The 21,370-nt window shown below is 39.5% G+C and overlaps 1 protein-coding gene across 6 annotated transcripts in view; it reads left to right on the forward strand.

Moving 5' to 3' along the window:
• ahcyl2b (adenosylhomocysteinase like 2b) overlaps window positions 1–21,370 on the forward strand; it is a 77,032-nt gene that overhangs the window by 21,330 nt on the left and 34,332 nt on the right. Inside the window, exon 1 of one of the 6 annotated variants that reach the window (XM_069192412.1) lies at window positions 18,145–18,216. The exons of the other annotated variants lie outside the window; for them this stretch is intronic. Within the exon in view, the coding sequence (XP_069048513.1) occupies window positions 18,160–18,216 (57 nt within the window). The 5' untranslated portion in view covers window positions 18,145–18,159. Of the gene's footprint in view, window positions 1–18,144; window positions 18,217–21,370 lie in introns of those variants that run through there. 6 annotated transcript variants of the gene reach the window in all.

The raw sequence follows: 21,370 nt of genomic DNA on the forward strand, positions 1-21,370 counted from the left end.
TGGTGTCATGCAGTCTGGGATTCTCTAGCGTTCCTGTGCCTCTCCGTTATTTAGTAGCTGTGTGGTAGATGACTGCAAACAAAGAATGGGTTCTTCTCACAAGATGCTGTCTTTCCTTATTACAGATAATTATAAGTTTTCACACACTAAAAGCCCTGAGAACAGAAGCGTGGTGTTTCTCACACGTATTGGTAGTAGAACTTTTTCTTAAGTCTTCAGGGGTGATTTGGGAACAAATACCTTAAAGTGGTTCAGGTATAATGCAGTACATTCCCTGTACTGTTTGAGAGTTACCGAGCACTGCTAGTCTACAATGGAACAGCTTCATTTGTCGGCTGTCTCCCTCGAGGTGACAGGACGCTGCAGCTAACGAGAAGATGTGTGGAGAGAGCAGTGCTTCAAGGGATCTGTGCTGCAAACATGCAAAAAGCAGAAATGAAAATGTCAACACCTCATCACTTTTAGTGGTCAAGCCAGGAGCCCCATACAGAGTAAGAAAAAAATGTTTCCAGAAGTGGTGGTGGGATGTGAACAGCTGGTTCATCTTACTTCCCTTATGGTCCCAGAATTGTGTTTTGCAGGCAGGTAAAAGACACAAGATGGTCATATCTAATACATTTAAAAGAACGTGTATAAGAGGAGTAAAGAAAATCCTCTTGTTCCATGGCAAGCAGTGATATTACAAGGAGTGTAGGCTCCTCTAGTGTGAAACAGGAATGCTTGCCCCTTTTGATCTTTTTCAAAGGTTACTAGCTTGAGTGGGGTACAGAGACCAGTATGCATTTGAACAGGTTTAAATGACCACCCAGAAGCTTGAAGTCTGTAACAAATGGATATCTTCAGCCATCTTTCACCAGGAACATTTGACTAAGGCTGTGACAATTCATCATTAACAATTGTTTGTTTCTGAAACAAGAACCAAGGAGACAGGCACTATTGGCACAGCCTATAAAAAATAAATAACCCTCAGTCCAGGGTGCCAGGCATCTGTTAATTGATGGAATTAATAAAGGCAAACTGGATTACTTCTAAGTTTCAGTAGTAAGATCAGAACAGTCAGTCCATTCACACCTGAAGACTGTTAACACAGGCAGGCTTCACATAGGCCTCCAAATCTAAATCCATCAGGCTTGTCATGGCTAAGACCGCTGTAGTTCGCCAAGTGCTTTTCTTGACCTTTTCTTGGTAAAGAGCATTTCAGCCAGCCAGTCAGTCAGTCAGTTTAAGTAATCTGTAGGTAAACTAATGTTACAGTTGAATTAGGTTTTAGTAATGTGAAAACATTGGGATACATTTTAATTGTAAGTGTTGCAACTTTTTTTATGAACTCTTCATTTTCCTTTCAAACTTTCCATACCCAATTAAAATATTTCTCTGTATAGATGATAAATATCTAGCTGTAGACAGGCCTAGAATGAATTATCACTAAATCTTACTACAGTCTTTCTTTTGCCTTGGAAATAAATCCAGGAGCTGGAGCTCCTATCAGCCAGCTTCATAGGAATGTCTCTGGGGTAGGACTCTGATAATGATGATACCCTGGCGTAAAGGGGTTTGGGTGGCGTTCCAACAACCAAACCAGGACATATAGAGTGCTTGGATTCTGTCTATGAATAAAGCACTTTATAAAATGGAGATACTGACTTGTTATAGTTCATAATACTAGTCATGCAGTTTTTACTGGCCATTTTATTTATTTCGTTCAAGGCTCCTTTACTGAATATTTTTTACATGTGGAAACTTTTCTTGAACATAAGTTTTGGAGTTATTGTAATAAATACTATTGTCCGGTTTCTTTGATCAAACCTCCTGGTTATTTTGAACAAGTGACCTCAAGCCTCCATGTCCGCTGTATTTCCGGGTGCTTTGGGGAAATTCTCTCTTCACCTGCAGTGCTGGCTTTACACCCTGCTGCTCTGCTCCTGGTGGAGGCAGTTTAAGTGAGCTTGTGTTGTATTCAACAATACAGCTGACTGATACACAAAATCACTTATCAGCTTCCAGAAAGAGAAACGGAATTAGATATTTTAGAGTGAATATATTAGGGACTTTTTGAAATTCTTCCTTGTGATAATGATCCTATAAAAGCACTTATTTTTCTTAGTTGTGCTGCCAGCTGCTTGTGTTCCATTGCTCCTGATAGATCCTGAATACTCCAGCACTGCAGGTTTGGCATTTCAGACAGGTTGGGGTTTTGCATGGCAGAATCGCTGATTTCTTTCCAAATCCTTGAAGATAAAGCCTTATAGCAGTGAATGAGCACACTGGCCTTGCTCCTAATGCGCACACTTTAAAACAATATACATGTACCGTAAAAAGCAAAAACTGTTAAACCAAACAGGTTTGGCATATATACTGTATAAAGTTGAGACTGTAATTATTCCATTTTACAGATTATTAAAGGACAAAAAACATCTGTTGTTCGTAAACAGTCCAAAGTGTTTAAAATGAGAAGAAGGATACCAGCTGCAGCATGTGTTTTAGTGCTCAGCTCCGTGAAGTGATTACGCACTTGTCTTCTGATGTGTCTTTGGCAGTCTCCCCGATACTTTGTAATTTTAATTAAAGAATCCTGCAAACGTTTTATTTAAAAAAATAAGTTTACATTCTTCTGCTTTCCTCTTATGTTAGACTCCGTGGTTGTTGTGTTTTTTTTTTGCTTTTGTACCAAACATGTTGGAACAGCATGCTATTGTACAGCTTGACTCATCATTCCAGCCCCCACGCCAGCCTGGGAGACTGAAGACCACTCTCTTGAATGTGGGCACTGTCAGACCCTCTGGCCAAGATTCTCTATTGCGTTACTTTATCAGGGGAAGATCAAGCACACCTCCAGCCCACAGCACCCCGACTTGTAATCGCCCCTGTCAGTGACAGATGTTGCTGGAATCTTGTAGTCTGAAGCTTCAGTAGCCAAAGAAGACTGGTTAGTACTCTGGTCCCAGAACTGGTCCAGAATTGGAGAAACTTGAACTTGTGACCTTGCAACATCATACCAACTGGCATTCTGTTGTGCTCCCTTTCCTCTTTCCAAATACTGTATGTTCTGATTGCTGTTGATAATGTTTCAGTCATGATTCTGCTAAGTAAAATAAGATTTTTAGTCATTGCTCTTGTTTTTTTTAGGGTGTTTTTTTTCTCTTGTATTTGGAATGTTTTGTTTTATATTTGTGTACTCAGGCTCTCTCACAAAGCTTGCACAATGGAAAATTGTTGGGTTGTTTCTTGGAAAGATAAGGTGAAATGACCATATGCGGTGACGTTTACTGCAATGATTGACTTGCTGTAACTCGAAATAATCTTTTTCTCAGAACCTGGAGTCTCTTCAACCAACAATAGAGGCTATTAGAGGAGTTAAACTGTTTCAAATTCCAGTTGCTGCCCATTATTAAAAAAACATTGCAAAACAGAACTTTCCCAGACACACTACAGAATGCGGATTATGAGGAATAAAGTGTTCACATTAACCCAGAAGTGAAGGATGCATACTGGCTTCTGCCTAGAACTGAGGGGTGGTTGTTTACATGCCCAGCTAATGGTTTACTTTTAATAGTAGAAATGGGACTTTGTTGCTCGGAGATGCTGAAGGGAAAGAAGGGAAAGATGTCAGCCAAAGTATGCTGTGCGGATATCTGTACTTGTCTTGCAAAAGTACTCTGGTGCATAAAGTGTGATTTTCGATGTTGAAGGTGAAACAGGTCACCTCCAAGTAAAAATAAAGACGGCTAAAAGGTACTAAACATTAACAATTACCCCATCAAGGGCAGCATGAGTTTGTAAAGAGTGAAATATAACTTATAATACAAAAGTAGGTGGACTTGAGTTCTCTAGTTTATCTTCAGCTTGCCAGTTAGCATTTGATGTTTGTCATAGATGTCTGCTTCCCCTGAAAGGCACTATTGCGCTCATTTCATGGTGAGTGATGAAAGAGGACAAGTTTGCACAGTTCATGCATGGTCCTTGATTCCTCCGTGCTACATCAGAGCTGGTAGCAACTAGCAGAGTTGAGTAATATTTGATAATTCCAACCTGGATAGGAATATATGATTTCAAAATTAAAAAATATTTGTCTGGTGTGGAGTACCTATTATTTATGTTTTACAAATTATTTATTTGATATTTGATTACCTTTATTATATTTACAGTAGAATAGAGCTTAGGCATGACAACAAATACAACATTCTTCTTCACCTCCTGTTGCTCCTACAAATAGAAATGACTTAGCAGTTTATCTGACTGTCAGTCCATCTCTCCTCCATCTTTCAGGCATGGGGAAACAGGTATTGTCTAGCAAATACAGGACATAAATTATATGGCATGCACAGTGAAAAGGCAAAACTGTGCTATTTTTTCCCCCTGTTATGTTGTGCATATTGCAGAATATTTGTTTCTCAGCTCAAAGTTGTGATTAAGCGGTTGCATGAATGTGGGAGCTGAATTGGCAGAATTTGGTCAATTAAACCCTCTTTGGTATTCAAGATATGTCCGTTTCTGATGCTGCGTTTTTAGCACCAGTACCAAGAAAGCTGAATATTTCAGTTGATTTTGTTGTAGTTTGAAGATTGTTTTGCTGAATCATGTACAGTTAGAAGTTTAGTTTTACCTTGCTTCATGCAACAGAATAAAGTATTTGTGCAATTTCTTTCCACAGGACAGTGCGCACAGAGAAGGGTCAGAGAGATCGCTGCACGCTTTACTTGTGCTGTGAACGCTGGCGTCCGAGTGACGCAGTAATGTTTTACAGCAAAGATCAACACATTCTTTACCCTTGTCCGAAGATTGTAAGAGTTCATTTTATAGTGTCCTGGGCTTATAGAAAGCTGTCCAAGTACATTTGACTGTCCGAAGTGTTGCCATGCCTGCACTTTTCATGGCCTGCTGAGTTCTGGTTTCAACACCATTGACAATCTTTCCCTCCACTTGGCACAGCCCTGTATTGAACATCCCTGATTCAATCATGCTGTCCTGAATTCTTTCAGCTGTGCTTTGCTATTTAGTCTCTAGTGAAGTGGTTGGTGCCAGAGATTGAATGATAGAGATATTAGTCTTATTTTATTGTTTTAGTCTTGTTAAATGGGCAGTAATTCTGACATCCAGCAGTATGTTATGTTGCTCTTAATATCCTTTTGGTAGCTGGGCATGCTGATGCACAGCGCCTGCCAATATCCAGCATTTGGAGTTTGTCTCTGTGGGGTGGGGATGCTCTTTGTTTCGGGGGGAAATGGAGTATTAGTCCATTATCACGGCTAACCCCGGCCTGCAGTCGTTTTGCTCTTTACTAATCCATTACTGGGCAAACTGAATGGATTTTCTTAAACACAGTGATGCTATTGTATAAGAAATAATGAATCAGTTGTAGAATGTCATTCTTGTAACTAGTATTCCTTTATTTAGCCGAAAAACGGAGTGGGTGGGAATTGCAGTCGTTTGCTATTGTTTTCCCTCTTGTTAAGGAGAGACGCAGGGTGAGTGGGGCCCATTTTTCGCCCCAGTCCTTTCGTACAGTCTGCTGTTTGTGTGGCAGTTGGAACGCTCTCCTCCTTCCACAGATCCCGCTTTTGGTGCGTTGCGAAGCATCTTCTACAGCACCGAGGTCCATCTTGACGGACTGCTTGTACACCCACAGGCTTCCTGCCCTGCTCTGCTTCTCCAGCTGTCACACGCCATCTCTTTTTATTCAGAAACCTTTTCCTTTTCCTCCATTGCCAGATCTTTTTTTTACCTAAACGGTCCAGATATTTAGAACCGGGTTCCTTGTGTGACTTTCTCTTCGCACAACAGTAAAAGTTCCAATATAGAAGATTTTAAAAGTGCCAGTCAGTGGATCACAAACGTTAAGCAGTACACATACAACAGTAATGTGTGGTAACGGTTTCAACGTTTCAACAATTTTGTAAGAAATGTTTGTTGAGCCAGCAGGGCTCAAAGAATTCAGTCACTCGGGTGAATGCGTGTGTCATTATGTAAGCTTGACTCAAGGCTGTCTCTGTGCATTTGGTAAGCATGAAGAAGAATCTCTGCTTCAATCTCTGCCATCAGTTTAATGTTGGTTTTTGACTGGCTGTATGAACTCTTTCGGCAAGCCAAGGTACTGTAAGAGTAACACCAGCAAGAAAATGGTAAAAGAAATGCCAAATTTGTCCCTTGGCACTAATCAGAATTATAGTGTTGTTTTTGTGAAGAATGTCTCACTGTCTGTGGTACACTGCTTGATAGAAAAGGATACATCCGTGTATAGAGATTTTCCTTTCCCTCTGCACCTGTGGAGAATACGACCAGGTAACGGGTACCAACCAAGAAAATCTGATGACCTGGGCTCCCCCCTTCAGTGTGCGTGGTTCAGTATTTTCTGCTGTACATTTTCCCAAGGTTAGAAAGCTAATACTCTTCTCTCACTCAAACGTGACTTGAACTTATATCCCCTTCCCAACACACATTTTAGTGATTGCTTTATAATAATATCATAAAATAAAATAATAATATCATTAAAAAAATAAAAATTGAGATGGACGATTTTGCGCTGTAATTAGCGCGTTAAAATCCTAACTATCAGATCACATAATCGTATTTTTCTCATACTTAGTGGGTCATTTGTAGTGATTCATACATATACAGTAGTGGATTTCCTGCTTACCAAAGAGCAGAAAAATGTACTTGTACGGTTGTCTTCCTGCATTTATCAGTGGAAAACTAGATCTGTAGAGTAATTCCTTCTTTACATTGAAGCCCGTATAGACAGTACTGAAATTGTTAATTTCTTACAGTTGTTTATTTTAATGAGAAAAGACTTGCACGTTTTTCATGAGCTCTGGCTTTCTGTGCAGTCATGTTTTGGAAACTGTGCAAGGCATGATTTCATCATTAGCTAGTTGTTCATAACATGGTGTAATAATTATTTTATTTCACGATGGTGGAAAATGTGATCCGCTGCTCAGTGCATTGTTTAATTACATTTGTCCAGAACCACATATTACAAAATGCTGACTTAAATCATGGGATGTTTAGTCATAATGACTTATTTTTGGAAGACAATATAATTCTTGTGACTTTTTCTTTATCGTTGACATTTTTAAAGCCTTTGAACCATTGAGATTAAACCAATTTTACTTATATGCAATGGAATCCATTGTGGATTTACAGAGGTTTGTGGAGATTGTACAGAGAACAATTCAGAAATGCGTTCTTCCTTCACAAGAAGGGTGTGAGAAGAATTGGTTAGTAACCATACACCACGCTGGCAGCTGAACAAGTGTGAGCTGTTTTTATTCCACACTGAGAGCTAAAAATGATTGGGTATCTGACACGTTGATGACTTCAACATCTGAGTCAAACTACCAAGTGTGACCATCTGTTTAAAACGCACCAAATTACTTGCAGATGCCTTTCCAGTCTTTAAATCCACAAAGATAACAAAATTCAAAGATGATAAGAAGCCAGTCACTGAATTTAGATGCACTTCATCAAACACCAGTTCTTGAAGAACTTCTCTGATCATAGTTATTACAGTGTTGTGTAATGCTTTTGGTGACAGTTTCCACACTGGCACTTATAAATATAGAAGCCTATCTCTCTTGTGATTGCTCAGAACACTGTGGAAGCTTCATGGTTATAAAACACTAGGATCTCTCCATTTTACTGCTGTTCTTGCTGCGGATGTGAAAATCCAATAATGTACAGATTTGCTTTTGCACTGGAGTGTGGATGCCTTTATTTCCATCCCGTAGGAGACATAAGAAAGGTGATAATACCTCTTATTTCCAGACAACAGTGATATATGAAGGGAGGTGTGAGGAGCATTAGGCTATCTGCTCTTTTGTACACGTGCAGTGTGTTGATTTACAAAGTGGCTGGTGATTTGGGGGTCAGTGGCGAGAGTATCTGCAAAGGAAGAAAAAAAATCTTTAACTGTGTAAAAGGTAGGACCAGGATCTTGCATAACCTGTCTTAATTATCACTGCATTACCTCAGGGAGAATAAACGGAAAACTTCTTAACCTGAGTGGCATGGAGTTGATATGAGAACCAGTTGACTATTTTAGTCCCAGCAAAATGAGATCCCTGTGCACTGCCTTCACCTCAAGGTTTCAGCCTCCTGCACCATCCAAGCCCACACTGCACTCCCTGTCCCTGGGGAGCCATCTGAAAAGGCCTGAATCATTCTTCTTCATTTTCTGTTTATTTTTAAATTTTCCATGTCCATTTTTTAAAAACTATTTTTAAGATTGTTTTTCCAGTTTGCTTCTGCCATTTTTCTATCTAAAAAGTTCTTTTGGCAACAAAGTCTGAAAGCTGATCATGAAGAACATGATGGTGAAACAGAAAAGCCTCCTCATAATCCCCCAATGTCTGTGCTTTGTTCTCTTCAGAGGCATCCTGTCAGAAGCCACTTTTAACAGCTTAAAGGGCAAGTGACAGTGTTGTAACACAACACAATTAAATTTAATGCTGAAAACAGCTGAAAATTATTCAGCGAACATTCACAATGGCATCTTCAGAATTTGCTGTGGTTGTTTTTATATTTAACTTTACAATATTTATATAATGTACGGCACTCGTGGGCCTTTATGAAAATTAGTAATAGCATCAGTTATGCTAACTGCTAAGAGACTGTCATGTCATACAGGTCAAGATGTATATTTTGGTGTTTGACAACGACAGAACTGAAAACCGTTCTCTGTACTCATATCCTGGCAGCTCTCTCTGGTCTGGTCCTACTGTACGTCAAAGCGAAATGTATTTAAAGACTTATAAAACATTCAAGACTGGGCATACACCTGACAGATGACATTTAATGTTAGACAAGTGCAGAGTGTTTCATGCAGGTAGCTTAAACAAATTCTACAATTAAGCTGGGAAATGCTGTACTTGACAAAGCTATCTTTGAAACAGGTGTCTTGGTATAATATTTTTTACCTTATAGTGATTGTGGGGAACAATAATAAAGCAAACAGTGTTAGGATTGATACATAAAAGTTTATAATTTCTATCAGGTTGTGTAAAACTGCACACAGCAAGACCAGCATTAAATGCAGCATTTAGATTTTGTGACTAATTAAATTTCTCTTTGGGTCACTGCATTAGAAAAGCGTCTGATTCGAGTACACAAAATCCTCAAATACACTGACAAAATTGAAAATTTGCACTTCTTGCGGAATCGACAGTGAAACCTAAACCAGAGGACATGAGGAAGCACTTATTTACACAAAGCTTTGTGGGAGTCTGAAGCAAACAGCCCAACCAGACTTTCAAGGAAGAGGCAGATGGGTCACTTAATTAATAGCAACGACACAAGCTAGATGGGGTGAATGGCCTCGTTAAATGTTTCATTTGTAACATTTCTTACGTTCTATATCTGCCATGCTTATCACATTCACATTAGTTATCTCTTGATGTTTTTTTTAATCTGAAAAGGGTGATCTTTTCACACAGAGATTGGGTGTTTAATAGTTTGATATGGTTTGCATATTGAAGTTATGTACAATATGATTCAAAGAATGAAGCCCTTCATAAGATTTAGCTTAGAGACTATTAAAATGATTTAATGGTTAAGGAAGCCCATCATTAGACAAATTATTCCAATTTATTCCTAATTCCTAAATGTATTCAAATACTATTTATGAGAATGTTTCTTGCATAGTCCCACAATCTTTACGGTGGGTAGCCTGCAGCAGTCACAACATGCAGGTTATTCAGAATACTTCTAAAACGGGTGAATCCTAAGAGGCTATTCTGATGGAAGATGGGGATACTGCATCTACTGCATTTATATTCACTCACAGGACACCTCACAGGATTAATTATTAGACCTTTTGGTTTTAAAGAAGCAGAACACCAAGTCTTAAAGCAGTGTACATTTGGCGTTCCTCTTCTTTAAAACCAAAACTGCCTTTAAAAATAGTTAAGCATCGTCAGTACTGTAGTAACCTTAGATTTCCTTTGTACCTCAGGAAATGTTTGAATGCTTTTTTCACTGTTTTTAAATCACAGTAATATTGTTTGTTTTTTTGGTTTGTTGTAAAGTATTTACAAAAATACTTATATAATCATAATCATAGGCCATTTGCTCTTGCATCTCTCCCAGTTAAAAGTCTGGAGAGAACAGTGAAGCAACACATCCAAAGAGCACTCAAGTTTTTTGACCCCCTGCGGTTTGAACACAGACCAGATTTAACAATGCGAGTATTGTCACTATGTATCTCCTTTCTCTATGTGTATCTGGACCAAGCAAGGGCATTTGTACAGATCTTATTTGTTGATTTTATTTCTTTGTTTTAACAAAATATAGCTACTGATGTTTGTATAGAAAATGTCACAGAACTTCAGTTAAACAGTAATCTGATCAGATGATTCCTAGACTTCTTAACTTCTAAACAGGTCAAATTGGGGAACTGACTGGCTGACATTTGTACACTAACATTTACACTATGTACATGTACACTAACAATTGTAAGAGCAAACACACAGATAGACATTCTTATTACGTCTGCTAATGACACAGCCTTAGTTAGTTTAAAGGGTCCAACATATCATCATGGTCTTGTTCTTAAAATTTGACTAAATGGAGTGATGAGTGCTCTTTAAAGTTAAATGTTTTGAAAACAAAGGAACTGGTCATTGATTTTAGGAAAAATACAAATCAACAGAATGTTTTTGAAAAGTGGCTGGCATCAGAACACTTAATCTGTATTACAGCCCTGTTGCAGTGTTTAGGTTTTCAGGATATCAAAAAATGTGTACTACATGTATAGATGCAGGCCACACTTGATTTTTATTAATCAAAGATTATAAGGAGAGGAGAATTATGACTTGGTAAGCAGAATTTTTGTGACTTTTGTGATGCATCTCTTGAGTTCTCTGCTCTTATTAGTTCTTATTTCTTAGATTTAGCAATTTGGAAAGTATTGTTTTTGACTCTGTGATCTCGGTCTTGGGCGCCAACTTTTCAGATTCCCAGGAGCCCAAAAGATCCATACCCTCTACCAATAATATTTTAAGTGACTAAAAGAAGATGCCATGCGTCTTATTTTAACAAAAATGAAAATGGAGATCTACACTGTTACTTAAGCTGTTATTAAGAATTAACATCTTGTATATGTCAAATAGACAATATTGTTAACAGTTATGTGTGGTTTACAAACAATTATACATTTTTTTTATAAATAAGCAAACTTCACAAACTGTCAACTTTAGCCTAGTAATACAGCTAGTTAAATGTTTTTTTTTCAAAATGCTTGATACGTTTTGTTGCTTTTACTTTTAATGGACCTACCAAAACCTTTACTCACGTGGGGTTGCTTGCGATGTAATTTTCTTTAGGGTCGGATTTGAGATGGGAACCACAGAGGCAAAGACTGACTTTGATCCTGACTGCTTTTTCCTTGGTCCAGCAGTGCTGTTGCACCCCTTAGTCTTTTCATCACATTTCTTGATTTATCCATGAACACGAATACATAATAATGGCTGACATGAGAAAATGTCCGTTCACGTTACCTTGATGTGCAGTTTTCTGAGCACTTCTTAGTCTTGTCACATGTTGTGATGTAGCTTGTAGGTTCATGAATCTGAATGACAAGGCCGCAGGGTGGAGAGAGAGGAAGGGAGAACAGGAAATATACTTTTTTGTATGAATAAATGCAAATGTCCTTCATTTTGCTGTTGCTAAGCAATAGCACTTTTGGTTGAAGTTTTTTTTCTATAAGGCACTGTAATGTCAAGTCATTGTTAAATCCTCGAACATTTAAACACTTTTAAATGCTGTTTCTGTGCAAAACATGTTGATTCATAGCTCTTAAAAGTGGTCTTAAATGTTTTAGTTTATAAAGTTGATAAACCATTTGATTTTTTTTTACTTTGGCCATTAACTTTTAGAAAGTTCTTAGTCTTGTCTAGGACTATAGCTGATTGATATTTTTGGAAGTAATCTAATGACCTTATGTTTTAGAGCTTCTCTGACATCATTTACAATTATCTTTTTTTAAGAGCTTGCTTGTCTTTGTTCAAAAACCCACGAAAATGCCATCTAACCTCTACACTTGAGTAAAATGCTTTTTTTGTCCATTATGCGTAGGCTGTTTCCAGTTTTATCCTTCTTCATTCAACCCCGTTATTTAACAAAAGAGCGTTCATTTAAAATTGTGTACTATTGGATTTAAAAACCCACATTTATGACTGGAACGTAGGACTGGAAAATGTATATTCTGCTGCGTTCATCAATGAAATAACAAGCTCTTTCTCCTCAGTTGTTTTTGCCCCATACATAAAAGATTCATTCAATAATCTCAGATACCACGAGTCACAGTAAAGACTTGAGCAAATCAGTTAATGGTTTGTGTTGAGTTAACACTAGAACAGCCTTTGCAGTGAATGTTCCGCCAATACTATGTTAATAAAGAAAAGCTTGCTGGGCAGGTTTCTTGCTAGCTGTTTGGTCTCCTTGGCATTTATGCACACTCATTATTCCCTGATGCACAGAAATTGACCCTGCTGCAATGTTCTCTGCCCTGTCTTTGCTTACAGACGTCATCCAAGTCTAAATCTGAGTTGCAGGAGTGGAAAAGCACTGCACGGCTTAATACTTTGATAACCTCTAATTTTCCTGAGAATGGTGTTCCTGGAGGGCTTTACCAACAAGAGAGACTGCCACAATGCAGTCGTTGTAATCGCTGTGAGATTTGTGCCGTCACACAGCAGTTGATATTTTTAAAAGCAAGTCCAACACAAGTCCCCCTTTGAGCATTTCAGAAGGAAAGAGATGTATAGCGTGATTATTGGCAGAATTGTGGCATTTCGATCTGCACTTTAGTATATTTGCAGTGTATTTAAACTCATTGACTTTAGATTGAATTTGCAAGCCTATTGTTTTTACTGTTGAACAGATCTGTATTACCTGTGTCACAGTTTATTGCTGCACTTCAAAGCTAAAGAAGTTGTCTTGTACTTAATAAGAAACTATGCCAGAGGCAAGGAGTTCTTTTTAGCTCCATTATGAGTTTATATTTTGGTCTGGATGTTTAGTGTTGGTTTGAATAGAACACTTATATTTATTTTCTTGTATTTTATGAATAACAATATGGTACTTTTTGTATTTGTTTAAAATAAGGTAATTAAACTGTTAGTATAATTAATTTGTTTGGAATGCTTCTTTATTGAATTATCACTGTAACTTGGATGAATTCGTAAAGTATTTTACCTGATCCTCACATGAATCTGAGTGTAATTACTGGATTATAGTCTTAGCAATGTGACACACTAATTTTAAATACATTACAAAGCGTCTCAAGTAAACTCCTTTTTCCTACACTTCGAAATTCCTGAAGTGCTCATAAATAAAATATTTTCGCCTAAACCCCATGTTCTCAGAGCACAGGTGACTTGGGCCTTAATAAATGAAAAATGACCTTTTAAAACTAATTCTTTACAGAAGATAGAAATTTTAACATACTATAAGACAATCAATTTTAAGGATCTTCACGCACTGTAGCTACTGTTAAGATAGGTTAACCAAGTGAATTATTCAGAAAAGGTTTTTTCCCCGACTCCTACAGAAACAAATTGAGGGATGATTGCTGTTTCAGACATGTCACTACTGTTGTCTTCAATCCAGAGACATGCCTAGGTGTCCTCAGGAGACCCATGTTTTTTCAAAATTTGGAAACAGACTGCACACTGTTCTAACTGGTAACTGTTTTTTCTGTCATTCACCTCAACATTCTTATGAATGTTACTCAGCAGCAGTAATGTTATATTTTTCTAAGGACACCATTGTAGTTTCACTTAATAGGGTGAAGAGTAATAGGGTGATCAGTATTTCAAGTGCAGGGGATACACTTGCTAAACTGCATGGGGAAAAAGCTGCAAAATGCAGGCACATGTCGCTCACCCTTCTATTTAAATTATGATGAAGGAAGGAAAACATTCAAATGAATTACCAAATGACTGTTAACCACATCTAGCTGTAAAGGGGGACAGAATTCTGTATCTGAACAGTACGTCTTCAGTCTTCCAAACCACAGAAGAATGCAGTTGACAGCAGCAGCACCCACAGAACGGGTGAGGGGTTTGGGGACGTCTGGCCATTGAGACCTTGCGGGTGCCAGCCTGTATTAACATATTTACAGTAGTGTGGAAGATGAACGTCAAACAGCCCTCCAGCATAGGGATATATTGTAACAGGCCCAACAAGAAAGCCACATTAAATACCTTAAAACTCCACCAAAAGACACCAATGTCCTGAATAATAACAATAATTCCTTACAGATATATAGTGCTTTTCTGGACACTCCATTCCAAAGCACTTTACAGGTAATGGGGATCCCCTCCACCACCACTGATGTGCAGCTCCATCTGGATGATGCGACAGCAGGCACAGTGCACCAGTGTGCTCACCACACACCAGCTATCAGTGGGGATGAAGCCTGTTCAGAGATGGGGATTATTAGGAGGCCATTATTTAGTAAAGGCCAATGGGAAATCTGGCCAGGACACCGAAATAACACCACTACTTTTTATTAGAAACACCTTGGGATTTATAATGACCAGAGAGAGTCAGGACCTGAGTTTTACGTTTCATCCAAAGGACGGTGCCTTTTTACACTATAGTGTCCTCATTACTATACTGAGGCATTATGACCCACAAAGACCACAAGGTGAGCGCCCCCTGCTGGTCCCACTAACACCTCTTCCAGCAGCAACCTTAGTTTTTCCCAGGAGCTCTCCCATCCTGATCAGAGTCACACCTGCCAAGTTTCAGTGGGCTGCCAATGATGAGCTGGAAGTTGATATGACTGAAGGCAAATGGATCAATCTGAATCTAGACTGGCCTGATTCCATGCCTTTAGGAATCACAAAAGACAGGCTTAATGAGCTGCATAATGTCCTCTCAACGTAGCCTGTCAACTTGGCTCTCTGTCTTGTCTCCTGACCTCCTCGCACTACCCTGCACCCCAGGCATCTCCCTTGTAGTTTAAACAGTCCCTGAATAGTAAGTTGGGATAAGAAGACCAGTCTAGTGCCAGAGGTCTGTGCCCAGAAAATCTGGAAGGGTCCTGCAAAGAACATTCTCTACATGTTTCTGTAGCTGTACTGCTTGCTTGACCAGCAAGATAACATGCAGAGAAATTGCCCACTGTCAGGAAGAACATCGCCACAATAATCGTTGTCCGTATCATCGGGTGTGCAATGGAAAATCCTGCGTTTTAGTGAAAAAACAAAACGAATGGGCCTGCAAAGCAAGTCTATGCAGCGCACAAGTCCATTTGAGGTGTACACCTCTGAGGAATAGTAACCCTACAGTCAAGGTACATAAGGCAAGACAGTACCCAAATGGCGTTAAATTTTAGCCAGTTTTATAACATTTTAAAGTCAGTATCCTAAGCAAAGACTGCAGTAAAATGTGACTCATTCTTTAACTGTAATATAAATTAAAGTATTAGCCTACATTGTCATTGATTCATTGTTCTAATACCTAAACCCTCTTCATATTCTTTCTTTTCTGCCTGATTACTGGAACACCATTCCATCGTCTCTATAGGTGCCGGATGTTTTGGTGATGGTGATGCTTTGGGTTGTTGTATATGGCAGGGAGTTGGGGGGTTTTCTTTTAATTGCAGTTTCAGAACTCTCTGTGTGTCGTCTTACAGATGGGTATCGTGCCATTTCACTCCCGGCAAGTGATCTGGCGCTGCTCAGACATGTCCAAGGGTTTGCACTGTTTGGATGTGTCATCGTCCCACAGCACCAATGAATGTTTGGTTATCCTGAGCTGCTTGTTAACTGGAGCTGCTGTCCTCTTACTGTGCCTTGAGCACTGTGCAACTCCGGAAAGAAGCTTTGACGTTTTGCTTAGAAAATGTGTGGTAATAGCATATGGGGGAAGATGAGAGGTTATAAAGCAGAGGGAACAGGAGGTCAGATGTCCCCTGATCATTACCCATCAGCAGTGCCTCCAGAGAACAACAAAGTACAAAGGGACCTGCCAGGAAGTTTTTCCAAGCCTGTGAAGAAGCAGGGTGTCATGATAAGTGAGACTTGAGCACAAGTTTTCACGGTGGAAGGATCAATTTACAGCAGCTCATCTCCTTCACCATCTGAACAGAAGGGATAGTGTGCCACAGCACAAAAGATGCAGCACAGCATTTAAGAAATTGCACCATTCACAACACAGCATGTTTTTCTGGAGGCCAGTGAACAAACTGTGAGAGCTCTGGGAAGAGTGAAATCCTGCAGAGCCTTTATAAACAAATGTGTACACAGCAAACAAGACTCTTAGCAGCCATGAGTTTGAGAGCTGAGCTTCTGGGTATCATGAATTGCACCATTGTTTTCCAGTAACATTAAATTCCCCCCCCTTGACTGAAAGACCTTGAATCCACACTGCTTAAAATGCTTACCCTCAAAATCTGTGACTGCTTTTTTCAAATCCACAAACCACTTCAAAGTTATAGACCAAAAATTAAGTTTACCTTCCTGTAAGCAAGGTCATACTGCATGCTGTCTGAACAGGTAACCATTCCAATGGATTAAAGAACTTTCAAAGGTAAGAAAAAAATAATAATAACATTTAATACAGTTAGCATTTTGATAGAATCAGGTCATTGCCTCTAAAAATGCTGCTGTTGTACCACATTTACAGTTGGTAACAAATTAAACAGCTTCTCATGTTAACAATGTTAAATGGTTTCCATTCGATTCCTAGTACACTTAAACCCATCTTAAATTAATGATGATACCAATCCCATGGTGTTCCTTCTGATTTTTAATAATGCCTAAAATTCAGGAGCATTAGTTAGGGAAAGTGAATTACACTTCATAGTTTCACGACTTCTGTTGGTTTTTCCATATAAAACAAATGTAAAGTGTTGTACCCCTTTCAGGACACAAAGTCACATTGCACCAGCTGACCATTGAGGAGAGGATGAGGAGCACTGAAGGATCTTGCCAAAGAATAGTTGCAGAGGCTTGTAGGTGATACATGGCCACCAGTCGAACACACAGTATTATTCATCTTGGTTTGTAGTAAATGGCCTGCTTAATGACTTGGGGAGGCTGAGGAATCCTGAAAGAAGGACCTCCACAGCCAGTATTTTACAGTAATCTCTTGATGTATGTGACTTTACCTTATGCCGATTTGAGTATCCACGCAAAAAACGTTTGTATACCATTTTACCTTGCACAATTTCCACATTGTGAGTGTCCGCAAAGTCGGGAAGCATCCTTGAGCTGTGGTGAGTGCACTCGCAATGATTCTTTTCACGAGAGCTGGAGAGCGTAACCGTGCAGTCTTTCTTTCTCATTCAGCCTCCTTTGTGAGTAGGCGCACCTGCAAAGTCCATTAATATGGCTTCTAAGAGTGTGGGAAAAAAAGTGAAGACTCCAGTTGCTAAGCAATCTAGATCTGTGATGAGCTTAGAAGAAAATATTAAAGCGCTTGAGAAGTTGAGTGAAGGACTAAGTAATAGTGTTGTTGGTTAGTTGTTTGGTGTAAATGACTATATAATTCATACAATAAAGAAAGTGAGGAAAATCATAGTGAATGGAAAGAGGGGGAATAACGCCTTTGCTTAAGGTCTCATACATGGCATGTGACCCAATCTACATGGCATGTGACCCAATGCACCAACACAGCAAGAAAGGTAAGAGTTATGTCAGAAACCCATAAAACCCATTAATAACTATACAATATTATTTACAGAAAACATAGTTTTTTTTATTCTGATGTTTTTACTTTTTTATCGGTGAACTTTTTTTTGTGGGATTTGAGTAGGTTGAATCGTAAATTCAGTTTCCCAACGCTATTTTTCCCATAAGGTCCCATTACCAACCACAAACTTACCTACCATGAGGGTTTTCAGGTACATAACCCTTATCGTTGGCAAGGGATTACTGTATATTGGCAGTGATACCATATTACCAAGCAGTCTTGAGTTACCATTAAAGATTGTTCGGCCCACTTCTCTCAGGCTTGTTCCTTTTATTTAAAGACTGGAATTGTGTATTTCATTGTGTATCATGTTTCTAGTGCCTTGTTCTCCTAAAACTAATTAATTTCTTTACGTCATTTGTACCGATACGCTTTGTGCTAGCTTTGCCGTTCTTAAGCACACCAGCAGCTCTGTGTTGCCATTTCCAGTTGTGGACAGTCATGCAAAAGGTCTTTAACATAATGAAGCTGGCTAAGACAAAGAACAAAATCCATTCGGTGGAATCTTTAAATAACCAGGTATTTCAGTTGTCTTGTTTTCTGTTAATTTCTCCACATGACATTGACCAATATCTTGCCATTTGAAGATATTAGAAGAGAGTGGGCTGGATAATAATAGTTTAATGGATATGTCCGGAGTAATTTCTGTCTTTGTAGACCTTTAAATCTGGGAGAAGGAAAAGGAAGGAGAAATTTGGTTATGTGTAGAAACTGAAACATTGGCACCTCCTTGCTGGTTTTTATTGCCTCTGAAGCCAGCAGACTTTTGGGCTTTTCCGTATGGCATCTGTAACCAAGTTGAACTCCTTGGCTCCTGTTCTTCTCTTGCGGGTGACAGTGGTAGATTGTTTTTGGAGCTGTGTTCAGTTAAAGTACAAAAATGGTATTGTGATGCTAGAAAAGGCAGACAGTGCTTTCTAATGCGTCATATTCTGGATCTCTGTGACGGTTTAGTGACTTCAGGTGATATTAATCATTTAAGTGACTTTTCTGGTCTATCTTGATTAGTTCAGGACAATTTTCTAAATGGAAAGCTCTTAACAAAACAGAAATTGTGTTGGGTAAACCAATATGGCTTCAAAATGAGTAAAACATTGATATTTGCCATTTTGCCTATTTGTGTGGAAAATTTAATGATCACCTCATCTGCATTCACAGTCTAAAATCACCAATTCATGGACTGTGCAGTAGTTCAGTAAATGTGGGCATCCATTTGTGCATATCTCACAGATTTACTTCACCCAATCTGCATCGCTTTTTAGTAAAGACATACCTTTGATTCAAAAGAATTAATGTGTATGTATAAGTGCATCATAAAATGAGATGTGCGTTGCGTGAAGACCTGTTGTCAGAGTCTCTATTGTGAATCTTATGCTGAAAGATAGAAGAACCATTTCATAAAAAAACTCTGTGGTCCCCAGTCTTTGTACTCGAGTATCTCGTGGAAAAGGATAACAAAAGTAACTAGTAGGAAGAGAGTTAGACAATTGACGCAAACTGTGTCATGCTTGCTACCTCCGGAGTGCTGGACAACACACTAGAATCACCACAGCAACCGGCACAATCTTAACCAGACCTGCGAGTCAGCCATGTGCTATGACTACGTGTTCAGGAAGGAGATCAGTACCAACTGCACATAGTTAATAATCTCCCTAACCTCGTTAAAACATTCAGGACTAATCCTTGCATCACCTTCTCACTCCATCCTCTAGTCTCGGTGTTCCCTGCTTTATAACATTTGGACATGGACCAGACTTGTTCCGACTTCGCTTTGTGGTATCCCCTTTTCTTTTGCTCCTGGTCACAGACTTGGCTTTGTTACTTCATCTTCCCTTGTGGATTTCCCCCTGTGTCTCCAACTATGACTCCAGACCATCTGCCTATTCTGAAAAGTCGTGGATGGGTGTGGCCATAGCCATGACTTTCTCACCCAGCATGAGATGTTTTTTCTGTGTAACCATCATCTTTCTCTACTGACCAGTGAAATATGTATTGTCTCTGCTTTCTGGGGGGGCCATATCTGGGCAACAGTTTTGCGGGGATGGCAAGTATTATCAGCTGTTCAGGGACAAGTTTTGCCTGGTCTTCCTCCCATCAACTTATTCATTTAAGACAAGAAAATCAACTTGTCTCTTGCTTTGCCATTCGGTTTCGGCCTCTGCTTATTGAGAGTGGGCTAGAGAAAGAAACTCTCACTGCACTGTTCAGAGCAGGCCTGTCAGGAGATTAGAAGGATGAACTGGCCTGCACAGGTTTACCACAGGACCTGGAGTCTTTAATCAGTCTCGCCACTAGACTGAAAGCTCACATGACTTCCTGTACCAGCTGACCGCCTATAAATTCTCCTGCAGACGTGGCTCTTTCTGAGGAGGCATCAATGCAGTTAGGCTGGGCTAGGCTTTCTTCGGCTGAGCTTGTCAGGCTGTTGTAGACCATACAGTAGCTGCATCAGAACTCACTTACAAGACAGCTCCCAGCCCAATGCATGGAGTTCACTGATGTTTTCGGCAAGGTAAATGTGCAGGTGCTGCCTCTTCACCAACCCCTGTGACTGTCCTGTTGATCTGCGGCCTGGATCTTGGCCCCTAGAGGCCGCTTATTTGCTCTCTGACCCTTGGAAACTCAAGCTATGTATGAGTTGTATTTTCTCAGTTCTCCCCAATAGGGATTTCTTCATCCTGCAACATCACCTGCTGGCACAGGATACCTTTTTTGGGCAGAAGAACATATCTTTAGGCCCTGTGTTAACTATTGTGGATTCAACAAAATCACTATCAAGAATCTCTGTCCTCTGCCATTGATCTCTTTCCGTATGGAACAGGCAAGTCAGCTGAAGGTATTTACCAAGATTGAGCAGAAGGGGGCCTACATCCCTGTGCACGTCAGAGAGGGAGATGAGTTGACGACTTCAACACCAGTTTAGGACTATTTGGTTATGCCCTTCGACCTCTGCAGTGCTACTGCAGTCTTCCACGACAAGCTGGTCCACTGTGCATTTTTTAAAAATTTGCTGAATAGTTTCATGGTTGAATACTTTGACATCTTGGTGTCCTCCGACTCTGACGAGAGTGCAGCATGTCCTCCAGCAATGTTGCCTATCTCACTTGTATGTGAAACTAGATAAATGTTAATTCTGCATATCAGTGGTCACCTTTTTTGGCTACCACGTTTTTTCCTGATGGCCTACAAATGGATCCTGAGGAGGTGTCGGTAGTTCAAGACTGGCCTACCCCCCGCTATGCTGAAGCAGGTGCAGTGCTTCGTGATCTTCTCCAGTTACTACAGCCTTTTTATCCGAATTTCAGGGGAGTGAATTGGCTGAGTGGGAAGGGATTGAGTAGACTTTATTTACTTTATTTACTTCTTTTATTACTGTACTGTAATAAAGTTTATAACTGATAACTCTTGCTTATCAGTAAAGATTGTTATTCAGATTGAGTCCCTTAATCATTTTATTTTGTTTTCATAAGTACTTGAAAGGATTTTGTCTTATCTTATTACTAGAGCCGATCTGTTGTTCAGAGGTGGGTAGGCTACATTGATGATAAGGCAGAGGCAGAAAGCCTTGCTAGGAGCAGTGCTTTCTGAATTGAGCTGAACAATGTGTTTAATAGCAGTGCTGGATGTATTAGTCCTATAATTTAAGGCGACTGGTCTTCTGGGTTCAAGCACC

The sequence above is a fragment of the Lepisosteus oculatus genome, chromosome 7 (assembly GCF_040954835.1).
Source record: "Lepisosteus oculatus isolate fLepOcu1 chromosome 7, fLepOcu1.hap2, whole genome shotgun sequence".
In the NCBI taxonomy this organism is placed as follows: domain Eukaryota; kingdom Metazoa; phylum Chordata; class Actinopteri; order Semionotiformes; family Lepisosteidae; genus Lepisosteus; species Lepisosteus oculatus.